General features: G+C 49.2%; 1 protein-coding gene across 1 annotated transcript in view; it reads left to right on the top strand.

Moving 5' to 3' along the window:
- Window positions 1–25,002, top strand: part of KCNN4 (potassium channel, calcium activated intermediate/small conductance subfamily N alpha, member 4) — a 32,993-nt gene that overhangs the window by 6,729 nt on the left and 1,262 nt on the right. The window contains exons 3-7 of the mRNA XM_015407863.1: window positions 6,998–7,407; window positions 12,111–12,246; window positions 17,917–18,035; window positions 20,414–20,483; window positions 23,356–23,536. Of these exons, the coding sequence (XP_015263349.1) occupies window positions 6,998–7,407; window positions 12,111–12,246; window positions 17,917–18,035; window positions 20,414–20,483; window positions 23,356–23,514 (894 nt within the window). The 3' untranslated portion in view covers window positions 23,515–23,536. The remainder of the gene's footprint in view (window positions 1–6,997; window positions 7,408–12,110; window positions 12,247–17,916; window positions 18,036–20,413; window positions 20,484–23,355; window positions 23,537–25,002) is intronic.

Raw genomic sequence — 25,002 nt, 5'->3', positions numbered from 1 at the left:
ATAAGGTCTTTTTAGTTGTATTAACTTCTTCCATTTTCAATCCTAAAAGCAGAATTTCCGGTGCTTTTTTAAAAGAGCATTTCAGAATTTTTTGCATTTCTTTGTGGACTTTTGTCCAAAAGTCAACTGCTTTCTCACAAGTCCACCACATGTGATAAAATGAGCCTTCATGGCTTTTACATTTCCAACACTTATTTGACATATTCTGGTTCATATTTGCAATTTTTTTCGGAGTCATGTACCACCTATACATCATTTTATAACAATTCTCTCTAACATTGGTACAAGGCGATATCTTAATAGAGTTTTTCCACAAATATTCCCAGGTTTCAATAGACACTTCTGTGTTCATATTTATCGCCCATTTTATCATTTGCCCTTTTACAGTCTCATCTTCAGTATACCATTTCAGTAACACTTTGTACATTTTAGAGATATTTTTCCCCCTCCACTCTCCCAAATCATTTCAATCTCATTTTTTTCCTCTCTAAAACCATAGTTTCTTTTATCTGATCTAAAAAGATCAAAAATTTGCATATATTTCAGCCATTCATAATCATATTCAATTTCATTCTGCTTTTTCATTACCCATTCTGTTCCCTCTTTTTTAATTAGGTCTTTATATGGCAACCTAGAGTCTGTGCTCTTAACCACTACACCAAACTGTCAGCTCCGGGTTGGGAAATACCTGGAGATATTGGGAGTCGAGCCTGAGGAGGGTGGGGTTTGGGGAGGGGAGGGACTGCAGTGGGGTATAATGCTGTCGAGTCCACCTTCCAAAGTGGCCATTTTTCTCCAGGGGAACTGATTTCTGTCACCTGGAGGTCAGTTGTAACCCCAGCAGGTCTCCAGCCGCCACCTGGAGTTTGTACAAAAACTGAAGGTCACAGCATTAGGAAGATATGGAAAAATGTATGACGCTGTATATAATAGATGTATGCTTAAGGTAGATCTGTTTTGCGCTTTTTATTTTTATTTATTTTTTAAAATTTCTATACTGTTATATAAAGAGTGTCAAGTGTTACCAAACATAGGTTCACCAAGACGATACATCAGAGTGCAGGTTTACACTCTGCTCAGACATTCTAACACCACTTTGTCAGTTTCGCAATCACTCGTCCCAGGCAGTGTCCCCTCTAAGCTTAGTTGGTGTGAGTTAGCTCACAGCTTTTTAGCCTCCAGCTCACACATTTTTGCCTTAGCTCGGGAAGGATGGCTCCAGAGCAAACTAATTGATGCAGGAGCCAAATTGCTCTCTCACAACTGTGATGTTAGTAGCGCACAAAGTAGAATCTTTGCTCACAAGACTCCACAGCTTAGAGGGAGCATTGGTCCCAGGGCGCTCTAGTCACTTACCCATTATTGAATACAATCTTCTTCAAGGACAGTGATCTATGTACAATACATAAGGCGCAAAAGATTCACTTTGTGAGCAGGGTCCCCCCCCCCAAAAGTTTTTATTAGGGAATAAAGAAGAAGACTCCTGCCAACCTAGCAGTTCGAAAGCAAGAAATTGCAAGTAGATAAATAGGTACCGCTTCGGTGGGAAGGTAACAGCGTTCCGTGCACCTCGACGTTTAGTCATGCCGGCCACATGACCACAGAAACGTTTTCGGACAGCGCTGGCTCTTCGGCTTTGAAACGGAGATGAGCACCGCAACCCTACAGTCGGACTCGACTGGCTTTCGAGCAAGGGAACTTTTACCTTTTAAAGAAGAAGAAGAGATTTATACCCTGCCCTTCCCTACATGGAGGAGTCTCAGAGCGGCTCACAATCCCCTTCCCCTTCCCCACAAGGTAGGTGGGGCTGAGAGAGCTCTCCCGAGAACTGCCCTTGAGAGAACAGCTCTGAAAGAACTTGTGACCAGTGTTCCCTCTAAGATGAGTCAGTATGAGCAAGCTCACAGTTTTTTAGCCTCCGGATCACACATTTTTTTTTGTCTCCGCTCAGGAAGGAGGGCTCCAAAGCCAAAGCAGGAGCCAAATTGCTCGCTCACAGCTGTAATGCCAGTAGCTCACAAAATAGAGTTTTTGCTCACAAGACTCCACAGCTTAGAGGGAGCATTGTGAGTATAAAACTCTTAAAATAGCAGCATTTTTCAAGGGTCCCATCAGAACCCTTGCGGCAAACATAATAACTTATTTAGGAGAATGTATCTCTCAAGTTCTATCAGGCAGCCACACAGATGACAGTTTATGGATGTTGCCATAAGCAGGGCTATTTTTGGGCAGGAACGCACAGGAACGGAGTTCTGGCTGGCTCCCAAGTTGGCCACGCCCAGCAGGAACTCATTAGCATAATAGGCCACACCCAACAGCAGAAACTCATTAGGATTGGCTACATTAGGGGTGTGGCCTAACATGCAAAGGAGTTCCTGCTACAAAAAAGCCTTGGGTTTGGACAACAAACAAGGTAAACAGAATAAAAAGCAAAAGGTGGGTGTGGCTGGATGACCACACTTCTGGTAACATGGAGGTGTGGCCTAATATGCCAATGAGTTGCACTGTCAGAGGTGTGGCCTAATATGCTAATGAGTTCCTGGTGGGCTTTTTCTACAAAAAGAGCCCTGGTAAGCACCCTCTTGCAAGAGCTAGATTGAAGTCCAGTAGGGTTGCCAGTTCCGGGCTGGGAAATTCCTGGAGATTGTGGGGGTGGAGCCTGGGGAAGGCGGGGTTTGGGGAGGTGCGGGACCCCAGTGGGGTATAATGCTATGGAGTACACCTTCTGAAGCAGCTGTTTTCTTTACGGAAACTGATCTCTCTAACCTAGGGTTGCCAAGTCGGGTGTTGCCGGGAGACTCCCGGCTGGCGTCTGGAGCGCACGTTACCCGGAAGTGACGTGATGATGCCGGGCACGCTGGGGGCGGGGCCACGACCATCCGAGGGAAAACCATAGAGTTGGCAAGCCTACTCTAACCTGGAGACCAGTTGTAATTCTGGGAGATCTTCAACCACCATCTGGGGACTGGGAACCCTGGGGGGGGTCAGGTTTTGGGATTTTTTTACAAGAAAACCTGTGAATCCATAAATTGATTAAGGCTGCAGTAATCCACCTAGACAATTAGTTGGTTGAGGAGTTTATATCCCGCTTTTAAATCTTGCAGGAAGGGAGGGAGAGGGGTGGCTGCCGGCGTTTGAGCTTGGGGGCGGATTGGAGCTGACAAAAAAATAATGGCAGCCCCACCGGAATTTGTTTTGCCCCACAAGCTGCAAAATCCTGGCTGCGGGCCTGCCTCTGGAACCCCTTAGAAAAGACATCCCTTCTTGTCTGTGTATGCGTGCGTGTACGTCCAGGGCTTTTTTTGTAGAAAAAGCCCAGCAGGAACTCATTAGCATAATAGGCCATACCCAACAGCAGGAACTCATTAGCATATTAGACCACACCCCCGACCGCACAGCTCATTAGCATATTAGGCCGCACCCCCATGTTACCAGAAGTGTGGTCATCCAACCACACCCACCTTTTGCTTCTTATTCTCTTTACCTTGTTGTCAAAACCCAGGGCTTTTTTTTTTGGGAGCCAGAACTCCTTTGCATGTTAGGCCACACCCCCTAATTGTAGCCAATCATAATGAGTTTCTGCTGTTGGGTGTGGCCTATTATGCTAATGAGTTCCTGCTGGGCGTGGCCAACTTGGGAGCCAGCCGGAACTGCGTTCCTGCCCAAAAATAGCCCTGTGTACGTCCAATCCTAAGAAAATTTTCCTGGGAGTAAGCCCCACTGAACAGACCTGGAGTAGGATTCCGAGTAGACCTGGTTGGCATGGCTGTGACTCAAATGCACCAACGGCTCTTCTCGAAAAGCACAGAGTCTCTTTGCGGTGAGACAGGAATTCCATAGGCATTATCAACCTGTGGAGTGCCGAGAGATTGTGTCTGCTTGAGTCACACAGACAGGCACGCCTAGGGGTGCAGGCTGCTCTCAACGATACCTGAGCTGCCAAAACACCTCCCTAATCGCTGTTTGCACCCGGGGACACAAATGCCCCAAACGAATTAAACGACAGAACAGCCGTTCCTGTATTCCTGGTTGCATTCCCTTTGAGCTTAGTTTCAAAAAAGGGCGAAAGAGGAAAAAGATACTCCAAAGCTCCTCCCGGAATTGGCATCCACAGGATTTATATCGAAAGTATAATACCTTCTTGTAATTCGTACAACAGCCCTGTGAAGTCGGACCATTTCCTCCCCCTGCAACAGAGTAGAGTCAGAGAGAGTGATTTCCCTAGGACAGGCAGGGGTCATTTCCTGCGGGAGCGCACAGGAGCGGCGCTCCGGCAGTAAAGAGCCCAGGGGGCGGGCATATGCAACAAGCTCCGCCCCCTGCTCCCAGCAGCCCTCAGTCAGAGCAAGAAGCAGCCAGGTAAGTTGCAGAGCCCATCCCCGCCCCCCCCCCGGGGTCCAAAACAGTCCAGTGGCACCTTTAAGACCAGGTTTTATTCCGGTACAAGCTCTCCCTCCTCTACGAGGACAGATCTGCTCGTCCCCCCCCCAATAGCTAGCAATCCAAAACAGTCCAGTGGAGCCTGAGCAGTGGGTGTTGCCTTCTGACACACTTCTGGTGATGTCAGGGGGTGTGGCACATGCAAATAAGTTATGCTAATGAGTTATGCTAATGAGCTCCTGCACCTCTTTATCTACGAAATGACCCCTGAGGACAGGGGTCCCCAAAACGGTGCCCCGTCGATACCTTTCCTGGTGCCCACCAAGTGTTCTAAGAAAGTGGGTGTGGCCATGTGGGGTTCTTGCCTAGCAGGGCTTCTGATTGGCCACTAGAGATTTGATTGGCTGTGCAGATGAACACAACATCGTTTCAGCAGCCGCCCCCAACGGTGTTGGTTTTATTCTCTTTTACTCCTCTTTCAAGTAAAAAATTACCCCTCTTCTTAAGTCTAGCTCGCAACCTAGTGGTGCATAACGCTAAAAGAGCTAGAACTAGGGTTGCCAGGTCCGACTCATGAAATATCTGGGGGCTTTGAGGGTGGGGCGAGGTGAGGCTGACAAGCCGGGAGTTCTGGCTGTCACATTTAAGCATTCCTTTCAAAATGCCTTCCCTCCATTGGAAATAATGGGGGATGGGGGGCACCTTCTTTTGGGGCTCATAGAACTGGACCCCCTGGTCCAATCTTTTTGAAACATGGGGTGTTTTTCCAGGAGGGGCATCACCAGCTATACTGAAAATTTTGTGCTTCTACCTCAAAAAACAGCCCCCCGAGCCCCAGATACCCAGATACCCATGGATTGATTCTCCATTATACCGTATGGGGACCAGTCTCCATAGAGTATAATGGAGTGTCCAGCAGTCATTCCCCTCCTGCTTTCTGACAGCCCTGAAGTGGGGGGAGGGGCTCCAAACCAGGAGATCCCCTGGCAAACGCTCCCGACTAGTCCAGAATTCTCTCTCTTAAACTGAAGAGATCCATCGGCATGGGAAAACAATCTTACGGAATTCACCTCGATTCTAGATTGACGATAGCACCTGTTTGGAAATCTCCAACACCCCCGACCATGACAGCTTGGCATGACAAAATTTGGGACCATTACATGCAAGATCTCCAACTCCCCAGACCACTCGCATAATGGCTCCGGCAAGGTTCCCTCCAAATTTGTACATACCTGGTTTCCAGTTCTGCAATATATATCCCTCCAATCCAAATTAACATACATGGCAGATAATTTTTATTTTTTTTCATAAACAGGAAAGATTTACAAGGTAAGCATGATCATAGTCAGCTCTCAGTGGCTTCATACATTTCGTACAGTTTGTTGGTATTATACAGTTGGAAAATTACCATAGATGCAGAATGTTTATTACATCAGGTACTGTTTCTTTGGTAGATAGATGTAGTAGTAAAAAGGTAAAGGTTCCCTTGCTCGAAAGCCAGTCAAGTCTGACTCTAGGGTTGCGGTGCTCATCTCCGTTTCAAAGCCGAAGAGCCAGCGCTGTCCGAAGACGTTTCCGTGGTCATGTGGCCAGCATGACTAAACACCAAGGTGCACTGAACGCTGTTCCCTTCCCACCGAAGGGGTACCTGTTTATCTACTTGCAATTTCTTGCTTTCGAACTGCTAGGTTGGCAGGAGCTGGAACTAGAGACGGGAGCTCACTCTGTCATGCAGCAACTCGGGTCTAGTATGTACTAGTATGGGGTATCATATACATACAATGTCATTCTGACCACCTCTAGATAGATTTTGTTTCGGAGTATCTGAGATTTATTTTTAACCTGTTGACACCAATTCGGGACTCCTCATGTTAGACAGAGCTTTATCTCTGTTCAGGTGTATGACTTCTCATCTGTATCCATCACACATTACAGGCTTATATGGTTTTTTTGCCTATCTCTGTGTTCACATTGTTAGCAAACTATTTGCTTAAGGTGTATTGTTTTTCTGTTGGATTGTCACTTCATGGCTTGTATCTCTGGATATTGTACTGCTGTTCTGTTTGGTGTAGTGATTAAGAGCACGGACTCTAATCTGGGAGAACTGGGTTTGATTCCCCACGCCTCCACATGAAGACAGCTGGGGGACCTTGGGTCAGTCACAGGCAATGCTCCCTCTAAGCTGTGGAGTCCTGTGAGCAAAAATTCTGCTTTGTGAGCGACTGGCATTAAAGTAGTGAGCGAGCGATTTGGCTGCTGCATAAATTAGTTTGCTCTGGAGCCCTCCTTCCCGAGCGGAGACAAAAATCTATGAATCGGAGGCTAAAAAACTGTGAGCTTGCTCATACGGACTCGTCTTAGAGGGAACACTGGTCACAAGTTCTTTCAGAGCTGTTCTCTCAAGGGCAGTTCTCGGGAGAGCTCTCTCAGCCCCACCTACCTTGTGGGGAAGGGGAAGGGGATTGTGAGCCGCTCTGAGACTCCTCCATGTAGGGAAGGGCGGGGTATAAATCTCTTCTTCTTCTTTATTCCCTAATAAAACCTTTTTTTTGGGGGGGGGGAAAGAAATTTCCCAAAGGTGTTGGCAACCCTGTCTTCTCTGCCTTCTCCTCCCTAGCTCTTCATGCTGGACAACTCCCTGGGCGACTGGCAGATTGCGGTCAGCTCCTCCAAGCTGGGCCTCCTGGCGCTGGAGCTCCTGGTCTGCTCCCTCCACCCCTTCCCCCTGGGAGACTCCCCCTGCCTGGACCCGAAACCCACCAAGACGTTCGTCTTCCTCTCGGACGCCGACCTGATCCTCTCCCTGCTCATGTTCCTCCGCCTCTACCTGGTGCCGCGGGCCGTGCTCCTGCGGAGCAGCGTGCTGGGCGACGCCTCCTACCGCAGCATCGGCTCCCTCAACAAGATCCACTTCCAGTACCCCTTCGTGCTGCGGGTGATGGTCAACAGCCAGCCGGGGCGGGTGCTGCTCACCTTCATCGTGGGGCTCTGGATCATCGCCTTTTGGGTCTTGTCTGTCTGCGAAAGGTGAGAGGGCCGCCAGCTCTGGAGGTTTGGGGGTGGAGGCTGGGGAGCCAGTGTGGTGTAGTGGTTAGGAGCGTGGACTGTAATCGTGGAGAACTGGGTTTGATTCCCCGCTCCTCCACATGCAGCTGCTGGTGTGACCTTGGGTCAGTCACAAGTTCTCTCTGAGCTGTTCTGTCATGATGAGCAGTCCTTGAAAGAGCTCTCTCAGCCCCACCTACCTCAGAGGGTGTCTGTTGTGGGGAGGGGAAGGGAAAGGGGATGGTAAGCTGGTTCGGCATTTGGTTCCCTTTAGCTGGTTCGGCAGGTGGTTCCCTTCCTTGACCGCCGCGACCTGGCGACGGTGATCCATGCGATGGTCACCTCGAGACTTGACTACTGTAATGCTCTCTACATGGGGCTGCCCTTGTCCCAAATCCGGAAGCTGCAGCTAGTGCAGAACGCCGCGGCCAGGCTGTTGATGGACCTCCCACGGCGGGAGCACATCCAGCCAGTGCTTAGGTCACTGCACTGGCTGCCTATAGCATACCGGATTCGTTTCAAGGTGCTGGTGCTTACCTTTAAAGCCCTATATGACCAGGGACCGACCTACCTGAGGGACCGCCTTTCCCCATATATGCCCCAGAGAGCACTACGGTTTGGGGCCCAACACCGATTGACTATTCCGGGCCCCAAGGATGCAAGGTTCACCAGTACCAGGACCAGAGCCTTTTCTGTGGCGGCTCCTTACTGGTGGAACGAGCTCCCAGAGGAGATCAGGGCCCTGCGGGACCTTCTACAGTTCCGCAGGGCCTGTAAGACGGAGCTCTTCCACCAGGCCTTTCAATAGGAGCCACCACTACTGTTACCATCAATGATCCTAGTGAATGCTTGGATCCTAGGTCTGGCCCAGATATATCGCTAGGCCTATCGGCGTGAGGGATGATGATTAGATGAATAACGCAGATTGAGATCTGGAATGCATGCCATCTAATCTTCAGTACTGTATGCACTTTACTGTTAATTGTTAATTTATGTCTTGAATTGAGTATGTTTTTTTATAGAGTTTTAAGATTTTTATGGTATGCCAATTAGGTACATTGTACCGCTTTGTTAGCCGCCCTAAGCCTGCTCGCAGGATGGGCGGGGTATAAATATAATAAATAAATAAATAAATAAGCCGCTCTGAGACTCTTTCAGGTAGTGAAGGGTGGTGTATAAATCCAATCTCTTTTTCTTCTCTTCTTCTCTGGAGACCAGTGGTCATTCTGCAATAATTGCAGGCTCTGCCTGGAGGTTTAGCAACAAAACCACACAGGCACTTGTGACCAAATTACTAATGTAAGTTTCCAATATGTTCATTGGTCTTCAAAGACACAATTCTTATATACCCAACTGAATCCTCAATGAAGCCATAAGACAAGTTCATAGGGCACCGTAGAAGTCCCGTTCAAAAACTTATCGATGTAAAATGGAGATTCGCAAATAATATTCCATCTTTCCCAAACTTTAAGAGACAATGCTTTTTAAAGTTCTCAAAGGATATTTCCAACATCCGTGATTCATACGGTAGAAAGATAAACAGTCCCGGCGACGAGCGGTCGACTTGGAACGCCGGTTTCACCCCTGGTTTCCTCAAGGTTGGGACAATCCAGAATCAAACAGCCAAAGCTGTAACCACGGACACAAAATCTCCAAAGTGGTCTCTCATCAGTCGGCATTCACTCACAAAGTTTATAGACGAAGTGAATTGATTCTGGATCTTCCCAACCTCTTAAAGGCCCAAAGGGATCGTGGGGAACAAGGGGAGAGCAAACGATGACGGAGAGTTCTGACCAAGTGAGGCTTGCAGCTGCTGGATGACCTTGGGCAAGCCATAGTTCTCTCAGAGCTGTTCTTGAAAAAGAGCAGTCTCTGTGAAGAGCTCTCTCAGCCCCACCTACCTCACAGGCAGTATTCCCTCTAAGCTGAGTTAGTGTGAGCTGGCTCACAGTTTTTTAGCCTCCAGCTCACACATGTTTGTCTTCGCTCAGGAAGGACGGCTGCAGAGCAAACTAATTTATGCAGCAGCCAAATTGCTCGCTCACCACTTTAATGCTGGTAGCTCACAAAGTAGAATTTTTGCTCGCAAGACTCCACAGCTTAAAGGGAACATTGCTCACAGGGTGTCTGTTGCGGGGAGAGAAAGGGAAAGGAGTTTGTAAGCCGCTCTGAGACTCCCTTGGATAGTGAAGGGCGGGGTATAAATCCAATCTCTTCTTCTTCTCTTCTTCTAACTTGTTTGTTGTGAAATAAAGCAGAAAAGTCCAGCAGCACCCTAAAGTCCGGCGACATCTCTTCTGTGATGAGCAGACATGTCATGAGTCAAAGCCTGATGCATCCGAGGAAGCGAGACTCTGACTCACAAAACCTCAGGCCAGAATATATCTTATTACTCTGGAAGGAACCCTCTAGGCTCCTGTTTGATTTTGCTGTGACAGGTTAACTGGCGACTCCCCTGGTATGACCGTGTATTGTGCGAGGTTTCGAGAGCCAGAAGTTTGTTTCATCAGCAGAGCTCAGGACCACGAAAACTTGCAATCAGTCTGGGAGTGGCAGTGTCGCATAGTGGTTGGAGTGTCAGTCTAGGACAGGGGTCCCCAATGTGGCGCCCGCCAAGTGCTTTTAGAAATTGGGCGGGGCTAAGTGGAGCTTGCCCAGCGGGGCTTCTGATTGGTTGCACAGATTAAAAGGCATCCTATTAAACAGAAGCTAAAGAAATAGGGAACACGTTAACAGGATGGAGAGGAAAAGAAAAAGAAGAGAAAGCTATACTGTGTACAGAACTATATGATAACGAATAAACTTATAGATGAAAAAAATCTAAGTCTATTTTATTATGCTGAATATTTCTTAATGACGTTTATATTCAACCCGATAAAATATACTTAGATTTTTCGTATATAAATTTATTCATTATAATATAGTTCTGTACTCTTTGGGGGAATTCCTGGAGCATTACCACCAATGCTATCCCCCGACCCGAAATTTTTCCTGCCCTTCAAATAATCAAAGGTGGGGGAACTCGTGGGCACTCCATGAAATTGCTGAGCGGTAGGTTTAGAATGGATAAAAGGAAGTACTTCTTCACCCAAAGAGTGATTAACACTTGGAATTCACTGCCACAGGAAGTGGTGGCGCGGCTACAAGCATGGATGGCTTCAAAAGGGAATTAGATAAGCATATGGAGCAGAGGTCCATCAGTGGCTATTAGCCACAAGGTATAGATAGGGGCTCTGGGGCAAGTGATGCTCTGTCTTCTTGGTGCTTGGGGGGGTCAACAGTGGGAAGGCTTCTAATGTCCTGGCCCCACTGGTGGACCTCCTGATGGCCCCTGGTATTTCTGGCCACTGTGTGATACAGAGTGTTGGACTGGATGGGCCTTTGGCCTGATCCAACATTGGCATCTCTTATGTTCTTATGTTCTTATGATTGCGGCCAAGCTGGGTAAACAACAAGCCTACATCTCTTTCACCCTAAATATGTGTGGGGAATAAACATTTTATTACTGGTTAGGTGTCCCTGATTTAAAAAATGGGCAAACTCCTTGAGTTGTATTTCAAAGCAGCCAATAGCCTGAGAACCCGCAGTCTTCTGCTCAAAGCTGGAGAACTGGCATGTCCCCCGGTGCATGATGGGAAGGTGCACAGGCAGAGCCAATCGGGAGCCCAGATGGCTTCTTACCTCTGAGCTACACCAATGCAGAGTTTTGCTGGCAGCCTAAGCGGTCTACCAGCTAGAGCTGCCAACCAGTGTTCCCTCTAAGCTGGGTTAGTGTGAGCTAGCTCACAGTTTTTTAGCCTCCGGCTCACACATTATTACCATAGCTCAAGGAGGACGGCAGTCCAGAGCCAACTAATTGATGCAGCAGCCAAATCGCCAGGGCTATTTTTGGGCAGGAACGGACAGGGATGGAGTTCCGGCTGGCTTCAGAGTTGGCCACGCCCACTACAGCCAAAACCTCTGCGCATGTGGCTACGGAGGGAAGGCCTGGAGAGCGACCCCCCCATCGACTCTGTGGTGGGTGGGCCGGGGGGGCCTGGAAGGACCGGGGATGCATTTAAATGCCTCCCCGTGCCTTCCCTGGCTTGTCCAAGGGCTAGCTTGCCCGGGCTCCCCACAGCCACGGGGTGCCTGGGCAAGCCAAGGGAAGGCAGTTTAAACTGCCTTCCCTTCCCTTCAAGGGGGGCTTGCCTGGGCAAGCCAAGGGAAGGCTTGGGGGTGTGGCCTAACATGCTAATGAGTTCCTGCTGGGCTTTTTTCTACAAAACAAGCCCTGCAAATCGCTCACTCTCAACTTTAATGCCGGCGGCTCACAAAGTAGAATTTTTGCTCACAAGACTTCCACAGCTTGGGGGGAGCATTGGCTGCCGACCTCCAGGTGGCGGCTGGAGCTCTTCTTGGATCACAGCTGATCTCCCGGCAACAGAGATCTGTTCCCCTGGAGAAGATGGAGGCTTTGGAGGGTGAACTCTACGGCATTCTACCCCGCTCAAGTCCCTCCCCTCCCCAAATCCCACCCCCCCAAATCTCCAGGTATTTCCCAATATGGAGCTGGAAACCCTAATGCCAGCTCACTTTAGGGTTATGATGAGCGATGTGGATTTCATTTCGCCATGTGCCCCCCCCCCCCAATGCCCCAATGGAAGATGGTTTCCTGATGTGTCTCTCTCGCTTCCACCCGACAGGCAGGACATGGACGACGAAGACTACCTGGGCAAAACGGTTTGGCTGATTCCCATCACGTTCCTAACCATCGGCTACGGGGACGTGGTGCCAGTCACGGTGTGTGGAAAGATGGTGTGCCTGTTCACCGGCGTTATGGTAAGTGGCAGCACTGTATACTACAGTTGCCAGGCCTGGTTGCCTTCCCCCTGGGGGTGGACTGGAGGTGCCGGGGATTGAACCTGAGACCTTCTGCATGCCAAGAAAGATGCTCTACTACTGAGCCATATGGACATGGTTAATTATATATGTATGCAGGGGTCATTTTGTAGAAAAAGAGGTGCAGGAGCTCATTAGCATAACTTATTTGCATATGCCACACCCTCTGACATCACCGGAAGTGTGTCAGAAGGCAACACCCACCACTCAGGCTCCACTGGACGGTTTTGGATTGCTAGCTATTGTGTGTGGGGGGGGGGCGTGCAGATCTGTCCTTGCAGAGGAGGGAGAGCTTGTACCTGAATAAAACTTGGTCTTAAAGGTGCCACTGGACTGTTTTGGTCCGGGGGGCTCTGCAACTTACCTGGCTGCTTCTTGCTCTGACTGAGGGCTGCTGGGAGCAGGGGGTGGGGCTTCTTGCATGTGCCCGCCTTCTGGGCTCTTTACTGCCGGAGCTCTGCTCCTGCAGGAAATGACCCATGTATGTATGTATGTATGTATGTATGTATGTATGTATGTATGTATGTAACTAAAATCCAGTAACCTTACTGTGAGAATATTTAAAGGTTGCATTTAGACAGAAATGCAATAAAAGCAGATGAACTTACATAAAGTACCAAAAAAAACCCCAATTTTTTTTTAAAAAGCCTACATAGTGTGAAATACAATGAAAGCACTGAAGCAGCAACTGGGAAAATATAAAATGGGAGAAACGGCCAACTTCCAAATATCACTGCATGTCATTATGAAATGTTGTCAACTATTAAACGATGCGTGTCAGCCACCGGACAATCAAAGAGCAAATAGTCCAGTCAAACCGGGAAGGCAGGTATCCCACACTGAAATGAAAGATATTCAGCAATATCTGGTGACTAGTCAACATTGACATTCAGAGAGGAGAATTCTGGGAAACGACTCCGTTTTGCCTCTGAGGCGGTCACCTTCAGTCTCTTTCCCCAAGGACGTCCAAATGTTCTAATCCTTACTCTTGTGGCTTTTATATTGTCATATAAGGATTAAATTGTTGGGAATTGATATTTTAAAAATTTGTGTCCTTTAAAATTTTGAAAGGAAAGGTGGGGGTTAAAAACATCTTGAAAATAAAATAAAAGCATGGAGGTCTTGAGGCAAACTGGACTGGAGTCACTTGCTTCATGGACATTTTTCTTTTTCCCGTTTGGAATTGAGAAGCCTTTTTCTCCATTTTGGAACAGTGAAGTTTTTTTCTGGGATTGTAAAGTTTCCTTCAAGTTCTTAACTTGTCTGTGTACCAATTGTTTTGAACAGTATATTTAAATAAGAACATTTATATAACAAGAATTGTTTAGGAATTGGAATACTTTGGAGCTTTATTTGATGTTAAGTTATATATGGTCTACACTATTCATCAATTTCCTTCAACTGTTGTAAAGCTGGATGACCTTGGGCAAGCCATAGTTCTCTCAGAGTTGTTCTCTCAAGAGCAGTTCTCAAAAGAGCTCTCTCAGCCCTGTTCTGGGGAGGGGAAGGGAGAGGAGTTTGTAAGCCGCTCTGAGACTCCAAGTGAAGAGCAGGGTATAAATCCAATCTCTTCTTCTTCTCACAACAACCCTGTGAGGTAGGTTAAGCTGAGAGGATGTGACTAACCCAAGGTCACCCAGCAAACTTCCATGGCACGAGTGAGCACTTGAGCCTCGATTTCCCTGTTCCTAGTCAGACACTTTAACCACTACACCACGTTGGCTGTACAAAATATTGTACGAATTATATTTGCCTAGAAAATTTGTATGCCACTTCTCCAGAAGCTGTGCAAAGCAGCTTACAAGTAAAACAGCAAAACATAAATAAAAGCCGAGACAGGGCAATAGAAACATGTCAGAGCATAAAAGCAACATAAAACAGAGCTATCTAGTTCTCTAGTTCCAGCTCCTGCCAACCTAGCCGTTCGAAAGCAAGAAATTGCAAGTAGATAAATAGGTACCCCTTCGGTGGGAAGGTAACAGCGTTCCGTGCGCCTTGGTGTTTAGTCATGCCGGCCACATGACCACGGAAACGTCTTCGGACAGCACTGGTTCTTCGGCTTTGAAACGGAGATGAGCACCGCAACCCTAGAGTCGGACTCGACTGGCTTTCGAGCAAGCAGATGAACTTACATAAAGCAACCTTTACCTTTACCTTTTATCTGAATGCATATTCCTAATGCTGTAACAGACCTCAGTCTCAGAGGAGACCATAGAGCAGTTGAAAGACCCAGTATGCAAGAATGTAACGCAGAGTATTGCTAAGTATCACTGTCATTCAGAGTCACAAAAATGTCCGTGCAGAAATCCTTGGTGGGTTAGCGTAGGATGAGATAACAATTCCATCTGGGAGACCGCTGAAATTTATGAAGACCAAACTCAAAGACGGTCGATGGAGAGTTGGTCCTTGAACACACCTTTTAAACCTGGGCCCCCCAGCCCTTTTCAGCCTGTGGGCACCTTTGGAAATCTGACGCAGGATGGTGGGCACAAAAATAAAATGGCTGCTGCAGGAGGCGGAACCAACCGCAAAGTATCAGGAAATGAGGTTGTGCATAACTCTTTTAGTAATTTTTCAGCATTTAAGGTAGTAGCTCTGTTTAACAGGATGCTTTTTAAACTGCCTCGCCTGGCCCTGCCCTCTATATAGGAACACTTGGGCAACATGGGGCCCATGAGGACCACATGGGGGGGGGGCTGTCCTCAACCTTCATCGTGAGCCCAAGTTATATTACTGAACCGAGGTAGTGTGTGTGTAAATCTGCCTTGCATCGACACACCGACCGGGGGGAGGGGTTAAAAATGTCTGGGTCCGTCACAAGTTCTCTCACACCTGTCCTCTCAAGGGGAGTTCTCAAGAGAGCTCTCTCAGCCCCACCTCCCTCACAGGGTGTCTGTTGTGGGGAAGGGGAGGGAAGGAGATTGTAAGCCGATCTGAGGCTCCTTTGGCTAGTGAAGTGCGGGATATAAATCCAAACTCCTCCTCCTCCTTCTCCTCCTCCTCTTCTCCTCCTCCTTCTCAAATGTGGGCTGGGGAAGGACGTGTCAAGATGTGGGAGACATTTGTGTGGGGTAGAGAAAAGGAGGGTTTGCGAGGGGGCCCAGCGGTGGGCCAAAGAGGGGAGGGGTCCCCTGGAAACCCTCTGCCCAGAATCTCTCCGACTGCCCTGACAACAACTCTGTGAGGTAAATTATGCTGAGAATATGGAACGGGCCCAAGGGTCACCCCCGATCTTCAAGGTAAAGCCGGGAGTGCACCAAAGAGGTAAACCGGACCATCCACCTTCACTGTTGCGAGGGATCAGAGTGGTCTGCGTAGCAGAACACAATCCCCGCATGCCCAGTCTCTTCTTTCTCCAGTGGCCCGAGACCCTGGAGAGCTGCTGTTAGTCAGAAGAAACAGTTCTGAGCAAGACGGACCACAGATCTGACTCAGTATGAGTTTCCTGTGCTGACTCTGAGGGACCCTGACCCACTCGGACTCCTACTTGTTGTCAAGTTGGGCAACCCGAGAAGATAGGTCCATCAGTGGCCACTAGCCCTGGTGACTAAAAGGGACTTCCATATATATATAGGCAGCAAGTTTCTGAATCCCAGAGCCATGAGGCAACATCAGGGGAAGGCCTCGCCTCTGTGCCCTGTTGTTGGCCCTCCAGAGAAACAGGTTGGCCACTGCGTGAGACAGGACACCGGACGAGATGGACCACTGGCAGGCACGTAGACAGGATTTTGTGGCTTGTGGGACAATTTTTTTTTTCCTGGTGGGGCTGAAGTTCTCAGTGTGGACAGGAAAACCAATAGAAATCTGTGACCTGGATAGATCTCTGAATTGCAAGCTGTCAACCACTTCAGATGACAGTTCTCAGTTGCTGCAAGTTAATCACTTTTGCCCGCCTAAGCAACAATTCTGATGACAAGCCGGCAGGTGGGGGTGATGGCTTCTATAGTCAAGAGAGCTAACCCTTAGGCGGGAAAACTCCCTTAAAGGAGACCAGTTTCTTGACACAGAGTTAGAAGGTATCCTAGAGGTCACCTACTCCAACCCCCTTGATCAGTGCGGGAATTAGTCAACTACAGTCAAATCCCACTCTGCTTAAAGGAGTGCACACCTTTAAAGAAATTGTTTAAAATGATTGAAAAAACGATTTACAGGAGAAATTTTTTGTGGGGCTGTGCCAGTTTGGTGTAGTGGTTAAGTGCGCGGACTTTAATCTGGGAGAACTGGGTTTGATTCCCCGCTCCTCCACATGCACCTGGCTGGATGACCTTGGGTAAGCCATAACTCTGGCACAGCTGTCCTTGAAAAAGAGCAGTTTCTGTCAGAGCTTTCTCAGTCCCACTTCCCTCACAGGGTGTCTGTTGTGGGGAGGGGGAGGGAAAGGAGTTTGTAAGCCACTCTGAGACACTTTTGGGTAGTGAAGGACGGGGTATAAATCCAATCTCTTCTTCTTCTTCTTCTTTAAGCCCCATGGTAATTATGGGCCTGACCACTGGTCTGATTGCAGGGCTCTTCTTCTGTTCTTAAACCAAAACCATGGAGACTAAAGGGAACCACCACATCCAGAGGCAATCAGCTAGGAGGCAACATTAAGAGAAGGCCTTGGTTTTTTTATGTTGTTTGTTGGCCCTCTGGGGCAAGTGGTTGGCCTCTGAGAAACAGGATGCTGGACTAGATGGACCACTTGTCTGATTCAGCAGGGCTCTTCTTAGGTTCTTAAACTTCAGACTACCAGTGCTGGGGGACGGCTTCAGGGTAGGGCCTCAACCATCTTGCCCCCCAGGACAACTGGTTGACCCCTGTGCAAGACAGGATGCTGGACGAGATGGACCACTGGTCTAATCCAGCAGTGTCCTTTTTATGAAGGTCTTGGCCTCTCTGCCCTGTTGTTGGGCCTTCCAGAGGAACTGGTTGGCCACTGTGAGACAGGATGCTGGACTAGATGGACCACTGGTCTAATCCAGCGGGGTCCTTTTTAGGTTCTTATGAATGTCTTGGCCTCTCTGCCATGTTGCTGGCCCTCCAGAGGAACTGGTTGGCCACTGTGAGACAGGATGCTGGACTAGATGGAGCACCGCTCTGACCCAGCAGGGTTCTTTTTAGGTTCTTATGAAGGTCTTGGCCTCTCTGCCGTGTTGTTGGCCCTCCAGAGGAACTGGTTGGCCACTGTGAGACAGGATGCCGGACTAGATGGACCACTGGTCTAATCCAGCAGGGTCCTTTTTAGGTTCTTATGAAGGTCTTGGCCTCTCTGCCGTGTTGCTGGCCCTCCAGAGGAACTGGTTGGCCACTGTGAGACAGGATGCTGGACGAGATGGACCACTGGTCTAATCCAGCAGGGTCCTTTTTAGGTTCTTATGAAGGTCTTGGCCTCTCTGCCCTGTTGTTGGCCCTCCAGAGGAACTGGTTGGCCACTGCATGAGACAGGATGCTGGACGAGATGGACCACTGGTCTAATCCAGCAGGGTCCTTTTTAGGTTCTTATGAAGGTCTTAGCCTCTCTGCCCTGTTGTTGGCCCTCCAGAGGAACTGGTTGGCCACTGTGAGACAGGATGCTGGACTAGATGGACCACCGCTCTGACCCAGCAGGGCCCTTCTCTTGTTGACTCCCAGATGAAATATTCAGCTGCCAATGTGCTGCAGGAGGCTTGGCTGCTATACAAACACACAAAAAGGAAGGACGGGCGAAGGGCGCGCCAGCACCATCGGAAACTGCTATCAGCTATCCACAGGTAAGTGTGCCCTGGGGGGACACCTGAGTCCAGCTGCCTAACCTAGGAGGGCCTGGTCGTTAGAGCCAAAAAGGGCAGGGAGACTGTTTGGCTGCCTAGTTGGATCAGACCCCTGCAGTGGGGGGGACACCTGAGTCCAGCTGCCTAACCTAAGAGGGCCTGGTGTTTAGAGCCAGAAAGGGCTGGGAGACTGTTTGGCTGCCTGGTTGGCTCAGACCCCTGCAGTATAGACAGGAGAGCTGGGACAGGGCTTGCTACTGTCACAACCGTGCTGGGAAGGTGCCTGGCCGGGGCTAGAACCCCCAAGAGACTTGGGGGGGGGGGAGGTATTGTTGACATGTTGGCTCCACTTCCTGCTAAAACCCGGAAGTGACGTTACGGGCGCTCTAGGGTTTCACCGATCTTTGATGCTGTTGGCGTGGCGCCTGCAGGCGAGTCATTAATCCAGACCCGTTCAATCTAGATGTCAGGGGACGCGGCTGCACCTAGGAATTCTGGGATATCTTCGGCGGCAGCTGGGCCGGCCAGGTCAAATGTATGGGCGGGGGGGTTTGAGGGAGCAGTTTCCAAGGAAAGGGCTGGAAGGAGTGGGAGGCGTCCTTGAAATCCACCCCCAGCTCTCTGAGGGCCGATTCAGTCCTGGCAGGAATCAAACGGTGGCTTACCCCTCCTCCACCCTGCCTCTTTCCCCAAGCGTGCTTATTGGAGAAGGGTGGATTTCAAAGCATGGAGTGATTAAACGTTACTAGTGAACAATAAGGCAGGGAAATCATTCGAGATTAGCACCGAACACGACCTTGGCCCTGGTTGCCGTTCTTGGTACAAGGAAAGGTTTGCTGGTGTGTTTTTTTTTAAAATATGGCGGCCGGGGGAGGGAGTTTGGCCGTCAAGTCACAGCTGACTGACAGTGACCCCGTGGGCTTTTCAAGGCAAGAGATGTTCGGGGTGGTTTGCCATTGCCTGCCTCTGCGTAGGGACCCTGGACATTCTTGCTCGTCTCCCATCCAAGTATTAACCAGGGCTGAGCCTGCTTCACTTCTGAGATCTGATAGCCTGAGCTATCCAGAGTAAGGCAACAAAGCATGTACACTCCCCAAACTGTCATTCCCAGGTGTTGGGTTTTGATAGTGAGATACTGGAAAAAATGGTATTTAGCAGAGATAATATAGCCCAGCAGAGCCAGAGTAAAATAATTCAGACTCAGAGTCCACGTGTGATTAAAATATAAAGTTGTTACTAAATTCTAGCGTGGGGAAGGGTAACTGGGATGAAAATAACAACAGAGCTAAATCGGCTACATCCTTACACTACAAAGACAAAACTAGAAGAGAGAGCCATTATGGCTACTCTTACTTCTTCTTGAGAACAGCAAACAAAGACGGGAAGAGGAGCCATAAAATGCTAAAACACTTTGACACTTTCGTCCCAATCAAACTCGTAGATCAGGGAGAAAATTCTGGGGCTTCTTACAGCTAAAGTACATTGGTTACATGAGAAACATGTTTGCTGGTGTGTTTTTTGTTAAAATATGGCGGCCGGGGGAGGGAGTTTGGCCGTCAAGTCACAGCTGACTGACAGTGACCCCGTGGGCTTTTCAAGGCAAGAGATGTTCGGGGTGGTTTGCCATTGCCTGCCTCTGCGTAGGGACCCTGGACATTCTTGCTTGTCTCCCACCCAAGTATTAACCAGGGCTGAGCCTGCTTCGCTTCTGAGATCTGATGAGGTAGCCCGAGCGATCCAGAGTAGGGCAACTAAGCAAGTACACTCCCCAAACTGTCGTTCCCAGGTGTTGGGTTTCGATAGTGAGATATTGAAAAAATGGTATGTAGCAGAGATAATATAGTCCAGCAGAGCCAGAGTAAAATAATTCAGTCCACGTGTGATTAAAATATAAAGTTTTTACTAAATTCTAGCGTGGGGAAGGGGTACTGGGATGAAAATAACAACAGAGCTAAATCCTTACACTACAAAGACAAAACTAGAAGAGAGAGCAATTATGGCTACTCTTACTTCTTCTTGAGAACAGCAAACAAAGACGGGAAGAGGAGCCATAAAATGCTAAAACACTTTGACACTTTCGTCCCAATCAAACTCGTAGATCAGGGAGAAAATTCTGGGGCTTCTTACAGCTAAACAACATTGGTTACATGAGAAACATGTGACTTCCTGTGAGTAACATAAACAAACATTTAACCCCAGATGTACTGAGTGTTTTCAACTTGTAATACCCAACACCAGGGTTTCCTAAGGAAGGTGCGTGGGGGACAGCGGTATTTGTTTTGTGTCAGTTTCGTTGCACCGGGGAGGGAAGAAGCATGTGTGTGTGTGGGGGGGATGTTTTTCAATGGTTGGAGGTTCTCACTTTATCCTCCTCGCAGGTTCCGGCATGTGCGGATGAAGCACCGCAAGATCCGTGATCAGGTTAATGCAATGGTGGACGTTTCTAAGGTGAGTCGGTCTACTGGGGATAGTGTCGTCCAGAGACCAGATTTCTCACCTTGCTGTTGCGGTTAACAGCAACGGACCCTAATTGGGGAGAACCGAGTTTGATTCCCCCACATCCAGCTGCTGGTGTGACCTTGGGTCAGCCACAAGTTCTCTCAAGGGCAGTCCTCGAAAGAGCTCTCTCAGCCCCACCGACCTCACAAGGTGTCTGTTGTGGGGAGGGGAAGGGAAAGGAGATCGTAAGCCACTCCGAGACTCCTTCGGGTTGTGAAGAGTGGGGAGTAAAACCAACTCTTCTTTTTCTGTTCTGTGGAGATCAGTTGTAATTTTGCGAGATATCCAGGTTGGAGGTTGGCACCCCAAGGACTGGGAGAGGGGAATGAATGCATCCACGAGTTTCTGCCACAAAGGAGAGAGCCAGTTTGGTGTAGTGGTTAAGTGCGCGGACTCTAATCTGGGAGAACCGGGTTTGATTCCCCAGTCCTCCACTTGCACCTGCTGATGTGACCTTGGGTCAGTCACAAGCTCTGGCACAGCTGTCCTTGAAAAAGAGCAGTTTGTGTCAGAGTTCTCTCAGCCCCGCCCACCTCACAGGGTGTCTGTTGTGGGGAGGGGAAGGGAAAGGAGTTTGTAAGCCGCTCTGAGACTCCAAGTGAAGGGCGGGGTATAAATTCAATCTCTTCTTCTTCTTCTTCCTCCTCCTTCCTCCTCTTCTTCCTCCTCCTTCCTCTTCTTCTTCCTTCTTCTTCCTCCTCCTTCCTCTTCTTCTTCCTCCTCCTTCCTCCTTTTCCTTCTTCTTCCTCCTCCTTCCTCTTCCTTCTTCTTCCTCCTCCTTCCTCTTCCTTCTTCTTCCTCCTCCTTCCTCTTCTTCCTCTTCTTCCTTCTTCCTCCTCCTTCCTCCTCTTCTTCTTCCTCCTCCTTCCTCCTTCTTCCTCCTTCCTCTTCTTCCTCTTCTTCTTCTTGTTACCACACAACTCTTGGCTATTTTAGCGACAACAGACACGGCTGCCCTGCGAGAATTTGAATCTGGGGTATTACCCCTTTTGGTGAATCATAAGGCCGAGCCATTCCATTCCATCGGCAAGCCCATTCCGTAGGCCGAGCCCTTCCATCCCATCTGAAGGCCAATCTTCCGTACCCTGTGGCATTCTATTCCATCTACAGAATCCACTCCACCATTCTCCCCTCTCTTGACTTGGGCGCTTTCTATGCAGGGATCTGTCCCTCACCTGGGCAGCCAGAAGTCTCCCACAAGTAAAGGGAAGTGCCCAAACAGTGTCGGTGCCCTGACCGCTGCACTGCTCATCTGACTCCCCTTTTGTCCCCCTTTGCCCCAGAGTTTCCCTTATACTTTGGAGAAAATTAGGTGGTTCACGATGGGTAGCCGTATTTGTTTGTAGCAGAGAAGAGTCCAATGGCACCTTAAAGACTGACAAAACATGTGGCAGGGTAGATGCTTCCGTGAGTCATCACGACATCATTTCGTAGGCCTGAGAAAGTGAGCAGTGACTCATCAGAACTCATACCCTGCCACAAATTTTGTCAGTCTGCTGGACTCTTGCTCTTTTCTACTGGGAGAAAATGAAGTGTGTGTGTGTGTGTATACGAACTGCTGAACTGCAGGCTGGAAGGTCTGTAGTTCGGCAGTTCGAAAGTAAGAAACTGCAAGTAGATAAATAGGTACCGCTTCAGTGGGAAGGTAACAGCATTAAGAACATAACATAAGAGACACCAATGTTGGATCAGGCCAAAGGCCCATCCAGTCCAACACTCTGTCACACAGTGGCCAAAAATACCAAGTGCCATCAGGAGGTCCACCAGTGGGGCCAGGACACTAGAAGCCCTCCCACTGTTGACCCCCCCCCAAGCACCAAGATGACAGAGCATCACTTGCCCCAGAGTCCCTATCTATAGGTAAAGGTAAAAGTTCCCTTGCTCGAAAGCCAGTCGAATCTGACTCTAGGGTTGCGGTGCTCATCTCCGTTTCAAAGCCGAAGAGCCAGCACTGTCCGAAGACGTTTCCGTGGTCATGTGGCCGGCATGACTAAACACCAAGGTGCACGGAACGCTGTTCCTATCTATACCTTGTGGCTAATAGCCACTGATGGACCTCCATTCCGTGCACCTCGGCGTTTAGTCATGCCTGGCTACATGACCACGGAAACGTCTTCGGACAGCGCTGTCTCTTAGGCTTGGAAACGGAGATGAGCACCGCAACCCTAGAGTCGGATTCGACTGGCTTTCGAGCAAGGGAAACCTACACACACACACACACACACCCTCAGATATATCTAAAAACCTCATCTCCTCCCGGTAGAATTTGAATTCTTTAGGTATACATTTAATAATGCCATAATGACTCACGAAAGCTCCTACCTTGCCACAAGTTTTGTCAGTCTTTAAGGTGCCATTGGACTCTTATTCTTCTCTGCTACAGACAAACAACGGCTACCCATCTTGATCTACCCAATTTCCCCCCAGGTATACGCGAAACTCTGCATCCCCCTTTTACCGCTCTGCTCCCATGTGTGAGGTTTTTTTATCCCACAAGGCAGCAGCAGCAGCAGCAGCACTGGATGGGTAACACCAGAATGTGCACTCGAAAAGAGAACGTTCAGCCCTTCCACCTCACTGGAATCCCCCAACTCCGTGGGCAAGCACCGTGACAATGCCACGGCTTTAAAAAACCAGCACGAGCTGGCAGCGTAGCTAAGCCCCCAAGTTCTTTCTGCGTGCTTTGTGGCCAGCTCTGGGTACAGGACGGCCTCCCGCCGGCCCATTCCCAAGGGACACAGCGCCACCTACAGGCTGTCTTCGGGGTGACAGAAACCACGAACCCAGGGTTAACCGGCCAACCGTGTCCTTCCCCCGGCAGATGCAGATGATCATGTGTGACCTCAGCTCCAGCCTCAGCAACTCTCACCGGGAGCTGGAGAAGCGGATCGAGGCCTTGGACAGCAAACTGGATGAGGCCATGAGGCTCCTCTCGGCCCTGGTGGAATCCAAGCAGCAGCTGCAGCAGCAGGGCCTCTGATCTCCCCAGCACAGCCGAGGAGGTACGGGCAACACAGGGCACCGAGAACTCTGTGCTAGGTCCTGCAATCACCCCCACCCCCGTCTGTAAGCACGTCACCCACGATACCACACAGCCTGCAAGAGGCGGAAAGACGGAGGTATAGCGAGAGCTCCCGCTTCCCAGATAACTGGAACCAAATTTTTCACTTCCACCATTTTTTTTAAAGAACTTCCATGTCCACTCCAACAGAGAGCCGGTTTGGTGTGGCGGTTAGGAGCGCGGACTCTAATCTGGGAGAACCGGGTTTGATTCCCCACTCCTCCACATGCAGCTGCTGGTGTGACCTTGGGTCAGTCATAAGTGCTCTCAGAGCTGTTCTGCCAAGAGCAGTCCTCAAAAGAGCTCTCTCAGCACCACCTGCCTCACAGGGTGTCTGTTGTGGGGAGGGGAAGGGAGATTGTAAGTCGCTCTGAGACTCCTTTGGGCAGTGAAGGGCGGGGTAGAAATCCAATCTCCTCCTCTTCTATCGACCCCATCCAGCCGCAAACGATTACTTCCATTGGCCCCTGCCAGTTCTGTTAACACCCACCCCCCAAAATTCCTTTGCATTGTGGGAAGATGAGTTTGGGGGCCCGGTTGACCTCTGGTTTCATTTGCTGCATTTTTAGGGTGCTTTCCAAAAAAATTTTTTTAAAGCAGCATGCAACAAACGACGTCAGGGCGATTTTTGGGCAGGAACACACAAGAACGGAGTTCCGGTTGGCTCCCAAGTTGGCTACGCCCAGCAGGAACTCATTAGCATAATAGGCCACACCCAACAGCAGGAACTCATTAGGACTGGCTACATTAGGGGTGTGTGGCCTAACATGCAAAGGAGTTCCTGCTACAAAAAAAGCCCAGGGTTTTGACAACAAACAAGGTAAACAGAATAACAAGGGAAAGGTGGGTGTGGCTGGATAACCACACTTCTGGTAACATGTGGGTGCGGCCTAATGTGCTAATGAGCTGTGCTGTCAGGGGTGTGGCCCGATATGCTAATGAGTTCCTGCTGTTGGGTGTGGCCTATTATGCTAATGAGTTCCTGCTGGGCTTTTTCTACAAAAAGAGCCCTGAAAACGTAAAGCAACAAAAAAGAAAAATGCAACATAAAAGCCATCCAGGTTGTTCCAGGCTGTACGACAGGGCTCGCTCGTGTCGGTTTGAAGCTGCCGCTTCTTTCAGTACTCCTTCCAGGCTTTGAAGATTTGGGGAAGCAAAAAGCAGGTTACAGATTGCCTAAATGACACCATCATTCACTGGCTCTGGAATCAGCCTTGTGTTTGCTGGACTGAGCTGTGGGAAGTGCTGTTGAAAAACCCACTCCCCACATTCTGAGGGCTCAACAAGCATTCTTTATCAATCAGAAGCCTGAGAGCCAGTTTGGTGTAGGGGTTAGGAGTGTGGACTCTAATCTGGGAGAACCGGGTTTGATTCCCCACGCCTCCACATGAAGCCAGCTGGGTGGCC

The sequence above is a fragment of the Gekko japonicus genome, unplaced genomic scaffold, assembly GCF_001447785.1.
Source record: "Gekko japonicus isolate JY-2015 unplaced genomic scaffold, Gekko_japonicus_V1.1 scaffold3630, whole genome shotgun sequence".
Lineage (NCBI taxonomy): Eukaryota > Metazoa > Chordata > Lepidosauria > Squamata > Gekkonidae > Gekko > Gekko japonicus.
The sequence above is the reverse complement of the archived record's forward strand: the minus strand, read 5'-3'. Positions and strand labels throughout refer to the sequence as shown.